This window comes from Lytechinus pictus, chromosome 18 (genome assembly GCF_037042905.1).
Source record: "Lytechinus pictus isolate F3 Inbred chromosome 18, Lp3.0, whole genome shotgun sequence".
NCBI lineage: Eukaryota > Metazoa > Echinodermata > Echinoidea > Temnopleuroida > Toxopneustidae > Lytechinus > Lytechinus pictus.
This window is the reverse complement of record NC_087262.1, coordinates 2,046,764-2,061,001: the sequence shown is the minus strand read 5'-3', so window position 1 is coordinate 2,061,001 and position 14,238 is coordinate 2,046,764. Positions and strand designations below refer to the sequence as shown.

General features: G+C 38.2%; 1 protein-coding gene across 3 annotated transcripts in view; it reads right to left on the bottom strand.

Moving 5' to 3' along the window:
• The window catches only part of LOC135157467 (uncharacterized), a 19,286-nt gene extending 5,048 nt beyond the window's left edge, over positions 1–14,238 (bottom strand). The window contains exons 1-5 of one of the 3 annotated variants that reach the window (XM_064113015.1): positions 13,892–14,218; positions 13,534–13,633; positions 12,553–12,782; positions 11,070–11,195; positions 9,331–9,418 (exon numbers count right to left, since the gene is read on the bottom strand). In XM_064113015.1, the coding sequence (XP_063969085.1) occupies positions 9,331–9,418; positions 11,070–11,195; positions 12,553–12,621 (283 nt within the window). In that variant the 5' untranslated portion in view covers positions 12,622–12,782; positions 13,534–13,633; positions 13,892–14,218. Of the gene's footprint in view, positions 1–9,330; positions 9,419–11,069; positions 11,196–12,552; positions 12,827–13,533; positions 13,634–13,891 lie in introns of those variants that run through there. The other 2 variants (XM_064113014.1, XM_064113013.1) reach the window with 2 other exon arrangements.

Here is a 14,238-nt window from a genome sequence, read left to right as displayed (position 1 = left end):
CCGAAACATGGATCGATGCCACTGACCTTATACTCAATTTGTGTAATTATGGTGACTTATTTCAAATTTGAAGATTATGAACCAACGTGCCAACAACTAGAAGTGAGGAAATGGCCATGTATATCGAAATTGTAAACCATGGTCCTGGGAAGCGGGGTGCTTCCTTGGGGTGCTGCGTGTATCATTCTCCATAGGCAGCACCCTTAGGTATTCTGGAAGGTGTGTAAAAAATGTAACCAAAATAGCCTTCATGGTGTAGAAACCCCCCCCCCCCTTTTTTTTTTTTTTTTTTTTGCTTTTCAAAATTTTCGGGACCAATTTGACCTCCATTTTTTTTAAAACCTACTTTTTTTGCTTTAAAAATTTTGGGGATAATTTTCACATCCATTTCGGATATGAGCCGTGGTGTATTGGTCTGACTCTCGCCTTGTAAATAGAGGGTCGTGTGTTCGATTCCCACCGCGGTCTAGTGTCCTTTGGCAAGGCGTTAGACCACACTGCCACTCTCGACCCAGGTGCTAAATGGGTACCCGGTAGGATGCGAAAGTTATTGTATGTTTGAATTTGCCAGCGCCATTATGAGGCTGCGATGAAAGCAAGGAATGCTCCCCAGGGAGTGGAAATTGTGCACTTTTTGTGCGGGATTGAAATGAATCCAATGACCGGGGTAATAAATATGATGTAAAGCGCTTTGAGCCGTTCTGGGAAAAGCGCTATATATAGTGAAAACTTTTTTTTTTGCTTTTCAAACTTACATCAGCACCTCCAGCATGTCCAGTACAAAAAAAATTGTTAGTTGTCCTGTTGTAAAAGTAGCTTATAAATTCTACCATCTTTGACAAGTATAACATGGACACAAAAAGAATCAATCAGCTTGATTGGTTGCTTCCATTGATGGCAAAGTTACTACCAACGTCAATGCCTTAGGAACACCAATGGGAGCAGACTACAAAACACAGATGCATCGCAATGTACTTGCATCGGTTGAACTACAATCACCTTTATCTGTTTATCGGTCAGAAGATAGTTCAGCCAGTGTGACTGATCATAGTTTTGTATAATAAGCCAGTTCGTAGTTCCTTTCTGCGCATGATCAAAAGATTCTACGCATGATCAGAGGAAGGTCATTTGTACTAACGTGACATGGTGGTTTAAAATCTAATGAGATAAGCACCAACTTTGATGTCTTGATTATTCATATATTCTTTTGAATTGTGGTTTTCATTTACATCCACAAAAAACAACAATGCGTCCACGAACGACTGGTATTTCAGTTTGCCAAGTACATTGTGCAACATGCTATGATATGCACTCAAAGTAGGAATGCAACAAATACCTTCATAAAGTGTTAATTGGTGTGCTATTCTAGTCACCTAGTCTATTCAATTTCTTCATCCTGCTATGTAAGGCAAGCTTTCGTAATATCTTGCTTTGAAATCTGCCTATCATAATGAAAGAAATGAAAGTTCATTTGACCAAAATTGTCCATGAAGTAACTGCGAACTGGTCTATAGAGCCCGTATAGGCAAGAAGGAGTCTGCCAGTGTCCTTGTTTAGGCATTGCAACCCCTACATGCCCTAGCCACCTCATAATTATTATTCATAAACGAAAATAAACGAAAATAAATAATAATATAATAAACAGCTTTAATATGACTCTTTAATAAATCTCACCTAACATCACAGAGAGCAAGAGAACCGTTGATACACCAAATAGAATGATAAACCTCGCCATTTTAAATCCAGCTCGTCTATAAAATGTACAGTATTTATGGATAGATACATATCGAACCCTTGTATAAAAAGGTTAACCCAGTTCCGGCGGATGTTTTGACCTTATGCTACTCAATTACATCCTGTGTGGTGACATGACCAGGTAGGTTCTTAATACCTCAGTCACATTTCCCCTACAGCGGCCGTACGGTGAGTCGAAACCAGCCGTTTTATTCATTTTTATTCAAACCACCTATGTGTAGCTGGTACCAAAAATGTTAAAACGGCTGTTTTCAACTCGCCGTACGACCGCCCTAATCATGTAGAGGAAATATGAGGTATCACAGGCCTAATTCATTTCCCATATAGACTCGTGTGTTAAAGTGGCACTTTAAAAAATATCATAAAAAATAAGGAGGAAATTCGAGGGTTGAATGTTTACTATACCAGTGGACAGGATATATGTCTAAGATTTCATATCTGACCAGAAAAGGGTACCTCGACCGGCTCATTATAAAAATAAATCGGCATTTATGAAGACTACACCTGACAGGATCAAATTCATCACTTGAGAGAGTAAAATGGCCCTAATTCTTCCGCCAGTAAAAAAATAGTTCCAAAGTGGTGATATATCTTTCCAATTTGGAAAAAGGAAGTTCAGTAGGTACCCTCCCTAGAATCAGTGTTAGATTGTCAATCATAATCATTCATTTTTGTCAATCAGCAATATCAAATTGCAAAATTGAGCAATGGGTTGGCTCGAATGAATATCCTTTGCCTGCCAGTTGTAGTTAGGCCCGTGTGACCATGACTAAGGTATAAGCTATCATGACTCTATGCATGACTGATGGTGACCTTTTGCTCAATGTTATATCCCTATGTAGCTGACCTAGCAACGGAGAACATGACTATTCCAGTAGGGAGAAAATTTAAAGTTGTTCATAACTTTAGGAACAGCTTTATGAAACAGCCATCAGACTATATCCTCGCCCCGGATTCTCGCTTGTAAGTTATGGTAAGATGTAAAGAAAGTTAGATAAAAATGAACGGCTGTAGCAAAGAAAATATGTCACAAGAGTTGGGGGGTAAGTGAAATCAAATTTTTTGGATGCAATATTTGCAAAAAACGGCACATTAGTTAGTATTCAGCAAATTACTCTTACTGAAAAAAGTTGGGGTTCTAACGTCCTCATACCCCCCCCCCCATACTTCCATGGGCCCTAACATTAACTAAACATTATGTGAAGTGATTAGAGCATGATCTATTTTATTTACTCTTCACAATGTCCAATTACTATTACCATCGTGCAACCAAGGAGGTATCACCTCCTTGGTGAGACTTCCTATTCTTGACCAAGCGCCATGAGCACCTATTAGCAGATATCGGCGCTTTACAAGTCCCCATCATCATCATCGATGATGATTCTGTGAAAAAAAAATAATCCATCAAAATATATGAACTATATGTATGTTATAAATCGACGCGATTATGGGCTATGTACGGTCTTAAATGAGAATTGTTGTTTTTAACCAAAGTCAGTGTGAACGATATTGGTACATTAACCTTAAATAGACTGGGCTATTTCAATGCCAAAGAAGACGGGGGGGGCTGATTCAGCGCCCCCCCCCCTTATGATCTCGGCCGTCGATCGCGCGATCGCGACGAAACTTGGCACGCGCGATACCCATGGCATAATCTACAGAACTACAAGTTCGAATTCTTCGAAAATTCTCATTGCTAATTAATTATGCTAATTTATGCGTAAAATAAATATTTTGCTTTAATTAACTAAATAATGCCCCTAAAATGCTAATTTTTGGTACACAGACACTTTATATGAATCTGATCAAATGTATAAAAAAAAATCAAAATCATATTTATTTTCTTATGTATTTTATTGTTTTCTAAATTTCTTATGTATTTCTTTGTTTTTCGACTTTCTGTTTTTGCTTTTTTTTTCAATGGAAATTGTCGGGGACTATATGTTGACCATAAATAAGATGGAATTAATAGATTTCAATCAGTAAAAGGAAAAATAATGATACATTTATGAATTTTGGCTAAAAACACTATTTGCATTGGATTTGTACACAAATTCACGTTTTGGTGCAATTTTGGGTCTGCATGCACTTACGAAATGTTGCATAATTTCGGAAACGCTTACCCGGGGGTCGCAAATTTGGTCTCAAAAGTTGTGCGAGACTTGAATGTAAAAAGTCAGTGAGCGACGCGGTAAAAAAAAATTCGCGCGGCGGATTTATCGCGAAAATTTTCGAGGTGGGGGGGGGGGGCTGAATCAGCCCCCCCCCCCCCCAGTCTTCTTAGGGTTAAAGGACAAGTCCTATCCAACAAAAAGTTGATTTGAATAAAAAGAGAAAAATCCACCTAGCATAACACGGAAAATTTCATCAAAATCGGATGTATAATAAGAAAGTTTATGACATTTCAAAGTTTTGCTTAATTTAACAAAACAGTTATTATATGCACATCCTGGTGGTTATGCAAATGAGGAGAGTGATGACGTCATCCACTCACTATTTATTTTGTATTTTATTACATGAAATACGGAATATTCTGTTTTTCTCCTCATTGTCAAGTTAAACAACGATAAATTCCTCCCTGATCATGTGGAATAAGTTCAGGGGCGGATCCAGCTTTTTATAAAGGGGGGGGGGTTGGGGTGGTATGCGAGGGAGCGTAGCGACCGAGTCCAAGCGAGCGGAGCGAGCGAGGGGGGAGGGTGTGGGAGGGGGGTGTCCCCCCTCCCACAGTAGGGAAAAATTTTGAAAATCTGTGTGTGAAAATGCCCAACCCCCCCCCTCCCCCAAAAAGAAATAATAATAATAATAATAATAATAATAATAATAATAAATGAAATAAATACATAGAAATAGAATAAAATAAAATTACAAGTTTAAAAAAAAGATAAGATTTAAAAAAATGGTCCCCGGATTTTTTTTTGGGGGGGGGTTGCAACCCCCCCAACCCCCCCTCTAGATCCGCTTCTGAAGTTTGATAACATATGATTCAGTCAAGTTGGTCATTATTGTCAAATCCATAAAAAAATGAAATATTGTATAATAAAAACAATAAAAAAGCAAAATAGTGAGTGAGGAACATCATCGACTGTCTCATTTGAGTTGTGCATATCACTGTTTTGTGCAATATAAGCAAAATTTAAAATGTCATAACTTTCTTATTTTACATCCGATTTTGATGAAATTGTCAGCATTATGCTTGTTTGATTTTTATCTTTCTATTCAAATCAACATTTTTCTTGGATGGACTTTGACCTTTAAAAGATGAAGGAGTAACAACCTTTTTCAAATGTTATTTCCACCTTCGCATGAAGCTGAATCCAACATTTTAAGAGCTGGTCCGACCATGGAAAGTGGTAAATGCAACATTTAGAAAAAGGTTGTCACTCCTCCAGCCTTTCAAATGTTGATATAACATTTCATTTTTTAGATTGTATACATAAATCATCGATGTTTCTTTTTTTTTTTTTGGGGGGGGGGTAATTTTAGCATGACCACTTTTATTTAGCACGCCTAGGTAGGTCACCAATGACATCGACTAAAAGGAATACTAAACCCCAAGACAAACACCACGCTCTGATTAAAAGTCGCTAGTCCAATAAAGCCAGACATGAGACGAGGGAGTATACAACTCGTTTAACATGTCAAAAGTAAATTGATATTTTATTTGACATCATATCATTTTTAATTTCACATCATATGCTTTTTTATTTGACGCCATATCAATTTCTGTGTCATATCATCAAAACGAAATTGAGATATGGACATATGATGGACAGGGTAAATTAAAGCAGTTATTAAACTCGTTACTACATTACCAGTGCCTTCCCCTTTTGTTAATTGTTCATCTATAATGGATAGTATACTTATAATGTTTCCAAGTAAGATGATTATAATGACTTCATCCCCGCACGAAGGATTCATTTTATTGAGATGGTTGTGCGGCGGCTGTGTTAAACTTCATATTCTGTCTGAAAATATTATTTCTGCATTAGGCCTTCACATCGGAACTTTTATGAGCGAGACTGACTCTTGCATTTGAAAAAAGAAGGAACGAAATTCTAGCACTGGCTTCATGGTTAAAGAAAGGAGATTTTACATCGCATTCAAACCGAATTCGTGCAAAACTCTGTGATACTCCAACCCTTCACGACATTTAACATCATGATGGCTAATATCACTCTGTCGAACGATTTTACCAATGAACTTCATGCAATCATGATATGCAATGTGTTAGTGGCCGCCATTTCAATGTTTTTCAATAGTTCTATCCTTCTAGCTGTTGTCTGCTCAGCCAAACTAAGAAAACAGCATAACATATTTACAATTAATATGGCAATTATTGATATGTTTACTGCCTTCATCGTGCTCGCTATAAAGTCTGTTTTGGGAGTGAAGGATGGACTAGTAAGTAATACCATAATGCATTTGTTGTTTTGGGTTTTTTTCTAAAAGGGTGGAATATTTAGGATATTAAGAGCGCCTTTTTTCTATTGGGTGGGATGAACGTGATATTGAATGCCGGCATGACCAAGAAGTTTTCAAGCATAGAGTCACAACGAGCGGTAAATTAATTCACGTGGTTTCCTATCTAAAGAGAAGTATTGAAAAAGTCAGAGGTGCACTGCAGTCTTTGATCTTTGATAATTGAGAATATTTCCCTTTTTTTATTCAATCACAAAATATGAATAGTTAGCATAATGATGAGGTATATATCAAAGTCCTGTTGTATCCTGAAATTTTAATTATATTGTATAACAGTTGCAAAATATGAGAGAAAAAAAACTTTCAAATAAAAATTTTACAAATTACCATGAACTTCCAACATCAGTATACCAAAATTGAAATCAGTTGTAATATTCATATTTTATGATGTGTCACAGTTGTAAAAATGAGCAATGTGTCTGCTCCTATTATCCGACCAGAGGCAGCGAAAAGTAATTATCATTACCAAAGTATGTTTCCTTTTTGTAACTGACCAGTTATAACTATGTCTGCATATAGGCAGGAATCTTTGTCTCGGCTTGGTAAGACTCAAAATAAGAATCAAGACAAAGGACAAATGTCGTGAACACAGGCAAATATATTGTTTAGTTCCGTTAGAAAAGAACATCAACATTGCTGTGACATACAGTATTCTTTTAAAAGACTTATCAGCTTATTGCAATTCTAAATATGTAAACGGAATCTACATAAGTTTCTCCTAGGGATAATTGAGTTTTAAGAGATTGAAGGCCCCCCCCCCCAAAAAAAAAAATGGACTGGTAGATCTATCTCCACAAATTTGTACTTTTCATTACAGATACCTCGTGAGATCTACATAACCTGGACAGCAGGCACAGTTGCAGCGAGTCTCAACATTCTACTCGTTGCAGTCTACCGCTTCGTGACCGTTCGGATAGACCCCTTCGGAGTCAGAAATCTTGTGACTACACCTCGCTGTATCTTCGCCTGTATACTGCCCTGGTTGGCTGGCTCCTGCACTCATATTTTCGGCGTGGCGGAAGACGGTACCCTGTTGGTAATGCTCTTTGTTCTCGTGGTTTTTGCACTGACGGGGCTCTCCTACGCGCTAATTTACCGAGGTCTGACGCGGTCACGACCGTTGCGAGGCGGTAAGGAACTGGACGACAGCCGTTTGAAAGAGAATCGCCGCTTGTTGATAACCTTTGTATTTATATTCATTACATCTGTTGCATTCTGGATCCCGGGCTTTTGTCTTGGATTTTTGACGTACATAAAACTCCCAGTGCTGATTGAGAGAATCACTTTTCTATCTTTAAACGCCAAACTAATTGCGAATCCCGTCATTTTCTGGGCGCGATCGAAAGACTTTCGAGTCGAGATTACAAGATTTTTATGTAAGAACAATGTTATGCCGTTAACGGTGTAGTAATTTCCCATTTGATTGCTGCTGTTGAAAAATTGAAATGAAAAACCTTAACCCTTTTTTTCCTAATCCAGTATTTTCACATTCATAGCGGTATATGTTCTTGTGGATAAAATACAAAATCACAGCGAATCTTGTCGTCGTTCCTGTGAGAGTTTCCGTTTCGCTTTGTTATCGTTGAGAAATATGCGATGTGATATTTTTTTTAGAGAGATAACAACATCCATCGTTCATTCAGGTGGGTCCATTGACGTGACACATCACGTGATCTTACCTCGTTACCATGGTTACATGATTGCCTGTGGAATGGCCTTCCAGATCAGTTCCCTTTTTCTCAATTCAATTCAAATTTACTTCATTCACGATTTCTAATATAAGGCATACGCTTGATATTGTAAAATATGAAATCATTGGTTTAAAAAAAGAATGAAAATGAAGTGGGGAAATATATAAAATGGGAATGTGTTTTCATGAGATCTAAAGAAAGTGAGAAAAGAAACTTGAGTTAAAAGAAAGAGAGGGGATGATAAACATGTGTGATGGAGAGGGGGAGGGGTAAATGACGGTAAAAGAAAAGAAGGAAGTACTAAGAGAGAAAATATAGGGCCAGAGTGAGTGAAGGGAGGGGGGAGTGATAGATGGAATCGACGGAAGCGAGGGCGAATGTATTGGTATTCAAGCACTTGCCCAATTCCATACCCTCTAATATATTACCAAATACCTGTCAAGTGTCAGGTGGAGTAAGTTCACGATCTCACACTAATATTTTGTTTTATGAAAACAAGTTCCTTAATTTACATGACATATTTGATCTCAACCTCGGTTGCATTATGTATCAGTTAAATAAAAGAGAACTTCCACTAGCCCTTGCTTCATAATGTGTTAGAAATGGCCAAATCCATTCTTACTATACAAGACAAGTTTCTTTTCTCCACTTGCCATTGGTCAAAACTAGTTTTCGGCTAAATACATTTGTTTATACAGGGCCAAATTATGGAACTCCCTTCCTTCTTCATTGAAGCAATCAGTTAGCCTTAGTGTTTTTAGATACAAGTTAACATAAAGACCGATTTACTGAAGAAATACTTAGATCAGTAAACGAATGCCTGCTGGTTATATCTTGTCTAACTTTATAAATTGTATTCTTCCCACAATTATCTTTGCAAAAATAGAGCTCTGCTTATTTTCTTTATTTTTTCCTCTTTTCTTTCTTCTTTTCGAATTTCAAATTCTTATACTTAAGTACCGTCCTAGATTCAACTACGGACTAAATACAAAATGCATCTTCCGGCTTGAAGCTCGAACAAGACTGCTTGTTCGATCAAGGAAAACTAGATGCCATTAAGTCAGAATAATTGGGGGTCTATATAGTGGTCTAGTGGTTATGTCTCTCGTCTCTCAATCTGAGGAACGCTTGTTCGATTCCACGCCACAGCTGCTCTGCTAAAAGCCAAGGTAATTATGCTGCTTTAGACATGTTCGGGAGCGCTTATAGAGACTTCTGAAAAAGTAAGTGTTAAACGTTATATAAGCAAGTATTATTACTAATCTCATGAAAGACCTGAAGATGGAGATATGCCATGTTCCTAAATGGGTGCGTACAGAGATCGCTAGCGTGGATTCGCATCAACTAGCTGCCGCCCCCTCAGGATCCGCCCTGTAACTAGTGTCTTAACTGCGGTACTTACCCGGTATTTCATTTTCTGTTGTAACATAGTTATCCTCTCCGTAAGCAGGGCACAAGTGAAGGAAGTTTTGACAGATACGAATCTGATCCTGAAACCACAAAACGATTTATCTTCAAATTAAATCATATATAAAGAAAATAGCAACATAGCAACATAAATAGCATCATATTTGTATTGTTAATTTGATTTTCTGTTTCTGTTTATGGTAACTCCCGTAGGAACTCGACAGGACAGCATTTTGCTGGTACACGCCAAGGTGGTATATAACCAATTACCTAGGAAACATTTTACGTCTAGGTTAATCAGTCATAGTGGCTGACGTTATAGACGACAGATATCGCTCTCGGGCCTTTTTATCAAAGTGGAGACAATGGCAGAGTTGGGATTCGAACTCACAACCTTGCGATTATGAGTCCAATGCTATAACCACTGGACCACACGACCCGTGTGCTTAGTCACGGAAAAAGGTGTGATGTTGTGGTTCAGAATCCCACCATAGCGTCCTTTGGCATGGCGTCAATCCACACTTTTCCACTATCCACCCAGATGCTAAATGGGTTCCTTACAGAATTCGAAAGTCATCGAAGCTTTGCCAGTATTGTGTGCGCCTCACTGGCGACTGACTGAAATACTTATACTCCACAGGGAGTGGAGGATGTGTATATGTTGTGTGCGATAATGACTGAAGCTATTTAGCGCATTGTTACTATCCGATTTTTAAGAAATTGTAATGATAATTATGAACATTCCAACATTATAATCTTAACGATCAAAGTTCCCAGAAGTGGTATAATTTTTTTTAATAAAATTGAAATTCTAGTTTATTTCGAACCTACTTGTATGAATAAGTCAGAGCAAGGTCGATTCCAAATCGTAATGACGCCATCATCGGCTGTGACTTGAAACCGATTTGGACTTTACTCCGACTACAAGGCTTGCAGCAAAGCAGAATCCCAAGTTTAATATACCTCAGTCACATTGCTCGACGGCGATACGGCGAATCGAAAATCCGTTTTATAAATTTTATTCAAACCATGAAGCTGGTAAAAAATAAATAAACGGCTGTTTTCGACTCGCCGTACGGTCACCGTAGAGCAAATGTGACTGAGATGTTACATAATGCCGAACTTTAAATGAAATATTTTTACTTCTTGGAACTTTCATATTGAATGAAAAATGCGGTTTGTTCGAAAATCGTGTCTTTTGACAGTCCAGATCGTGTAGTGTGAGCCGAGCTTAAAAGTGACAGTGGCGTATAACTAAAGGGATGGTGGTATTGGTATTTATTTTCCATATCATTATATTTAAAAAAAAACAATACGTGGTAAAGGTAGGTACATAATAAAATCAAAGGTATAGCGAAATGGCTGGATAAGCCCACTCCGCTTTGTTCATATAACAAAAGATACTGTACATGACAAACAAAATAATGATTATAAATCCAAGTAAGATACTTGACATTTACCAAAATAATATGAAAATAAACAATGAAAAAAGAATACTTCGTAAGACATCCTAACCTGTCACGGTCCCGAAACCTGCCCTCCACCCATCCCTGCACCCCCCCCCCGCCCTTTCACAATATTCTTTACAGATCAGGACAAGATTGAACTATCTGGTTAAAATTCTTATAAAAAGTATCCGCATCCGATTGTTGGCAATCATTGTATAGTTAGGAGATCATCAAAACCCTTATCATGCTTATCATAAGTGATTATATAAACTTTTTAAAAACTTACCAGAGATTGGTAAACGGTTCGAAACAAGTTGCTGATATAAGTCCCGATCAGAAGAATACAGTCATTAGTGTCCAGTGTCTTGTTAGGAAATATTAACAAGCATTGGTCCGTGAAATACGATGCTATCTATGATTGAAAATAATGATAATGAAATAAGTATTGGTGACAGACTGATATAGAAAGGAAGAGAGAAAAGAAGAATAAGAAGACGAAGGGGAAAGAAGAAGAAGATGAAGAAGAAAAAAAGAAAGGAGAAGAAGAAAAAAAAGGAAGAAAGAAAGGGAAGGGGGAGGTTGAGAAAAGTTTGTCGGCAAAATCTTGATCTCACCTCCCCAATGATATCCCTCAATTAAAATGGCCTTTTTTGGGGGGGTGTATCAAATGCCCTCGTTATTCAAAAGCTGGCATCGAATTGGAGTCAGGTATAATGTCAAGATACAACTATTTATTTATTTATGTATTTATTTATTTATTTATTTCGTTTTATTCATACCGTCAGGGTAGCCCCGTCAATAGTCATGCACTGTTTTCCAGGGGGCCCTGAAAACAATGTTCTTTCTCGAAATTGATGGAAGCTAGGCCAAAAGCCGAAACCAATGAATAGGTCTTCGCTTCGTGCGCTCAATATATAGCCCACATTCTTCATCGTACCCACACCCCCTATGTCGTGACATACGACACGCCATTTCGCATATCACCCAAGCGTACACGTTTTTGGTGCTGGAAGGATGTTACACGTACTTCTGTTATTCTTGCTGTTTGATTTTGTATTTTATTTTTATGCAAGCACCAGACATTACATAGGGACGACACCAAGGTATTATGACGTAAGAAGGGGGCAAGGCGATACAAAGGTAACCATTTTCTCTACTTTCCTAAATTAGGATTACATAAAGTAGAAAAAAACACTACCAAGCCATTTCTTGTCCATGGGTTTTCCCCCTCTTTCTTCCCATTTTGTAGATTTATGTCAGTGCTTCAAATATAACAGGGGATGATTGCCCCCTACCCCCCCTCCGTATTAGCTCTGCCCCTGGGGATACATAAATCCCGGGAGGCAGTCAAATATATTGCTGTACACATACGCGTGACCAAAAAAAAAGTTTTTACAGTTTTGGACGCGGGTCGCGCGTGCACTCGTTAAAAAAAGGGGGTAGTTTTGAAAGACTGGTCAATGGTCAATAGCAGGGTCAAACGTTTTTAGGGTATGTTTTTTCCAAAGCTTTTTTTTAAGCCTAGCCAAACGTGTTTAGGGTATGTTTTTTCCCCCAAGCTTTTTCTCCGGGGTCATATTCTGGTTTAGGGGCCAAATTGTGTAAATAAAGCCCGCGAAAAACTTGTTTAGGGGGTTATTTTGCACACAGAGAAAAACTCGTTTAGGGGGTGTTTGGAAAGAATTTGGCCTCGCGTGTGTACAGCAATACATTTGACTGCCCCCCCCGGACATACATCCCTCACCCCCCGTGGGTGAAGGCCTACTTACCGAACCCTGCTCTATAAGGAGTGCAAACCGAACATCAGCTAGAATCTGCTTGCACCCCCGGCACGCCATGTGACGATTGAATGACCCGTTGGATGGAAACGGAGGATAATCATGATAATCCCCACCTTTGGAGAGAAGACTCAGAATGCTGTCGAAGGCAGTGGTAATGCGATTTTGTACGTCAATTTGATCAGTAAGGGCGCCATCGCGGGGAAGCGGGATCCCGTTTACTGTAGTCAGAAGTGAAATGATAGAGAAGAGACGATTCAAGACCCTGTAGAAAAAAATTTATCACTGGGGTGCTGATGTAAATTTGACAAGCCAAAAAAAAAAAGGAAAAAAAGACAAAGGTTTTCACTACAAAATGGAGATCAAATTGATCCAGATAAATTGGAAAAGCAAAAAAAAAGCTTTCACTACAAACTCAAGGTAATTTTTGTTTACATATTTCAATCTTTACACGTCCTTCAGAATACATGGGGGTGCTGCCAATGGAGCAAAATACACAGTAAAAAATAGCACATTGTTTAAGTCTGTAACTCTAACCCGGAACTCTAACAACATGTTGTTTAAACTGTAATTGTTTAAACTTTTTGAACAATTTGTTTAAACTATTTATTGTTAGAGTGATGGGCTTAAACAAAGTTCTTAAAATTTTAAACAGCATTTTTACAGTGTACACGGAGCACCCCACGGAAACCTTTGGGAGTGCCTTATCCCATGCTTTAACTTCAGGTCCGTCCTCTCAGGGGTGTGTCGCCTCGTGTAATGATGGATACATCAGAGAGAGGGAGGGGGCAAAGAAATGTTGGTTTGATTTTTTACACCCCCTCCTCACCCCCCCCCCCAAAAAAAAAAACAGTAAGTAAATGAATAAATACATAGATAATAAATAAATAAATATATATATAAATAAATAAATAAATACGTACATAAATAAATAAATGAGTGAATAAATAAACATATAAAAAATAGCCTAACTTTAAGTGCATCTCTTCAGGATGGGGCAGTCTCAGTGGCTGAGAAACGCGAGTCTGGCTTTTACCATGGACCTAATAGGTCCATGCTGTCTCCATGGTAACTGTTAGAAAATGACAAAATGTAAATGCCAACAATTATCATCAAACGGACCCCAGGTGCCCGCAAGTTCTTCTCTGTCTGAAATATACAAGGTGTGTGGGGGTGATTGTGTGTGTGCGAGGTTGCACTTGAAAGGGTGTGTGGTTGTGTGCGAGGTTGTCAAAAAATAATATTTCAAGAGGTATCATGCGAAATTACAGAAACAATTTCCGATATTTAGATAAAACAGGATTCAGAAAAATGGAAAGTAAAATCTTACCTGAGACAGCGTACATAGTCAAAGCAATGAAAATGGCGCAGGTAACACCAACTGAATGAAAATGAAGCGGCGCCATTTGAAGACGAGCATGTGCAAGAAGCAAGGACGACCTACATCAAATAAGCGACCTTACTCGTGAGGTTCTAGCTGCAAGTATGACTTTTATTGCAAATCAAATCGTTTGTTGTCGTCAATAAATGAATGACAAGACAACACTATAGACGTCATTGATCCAGTATGTTTTGTTTATTAATTATCATTTTATGTTATAGGTCTATACAGTCATGTCGTTGCGTGCGTACACTGTAAGATTATCCGGTGGTCCGTGAAAAGGCTCATTGAATTCC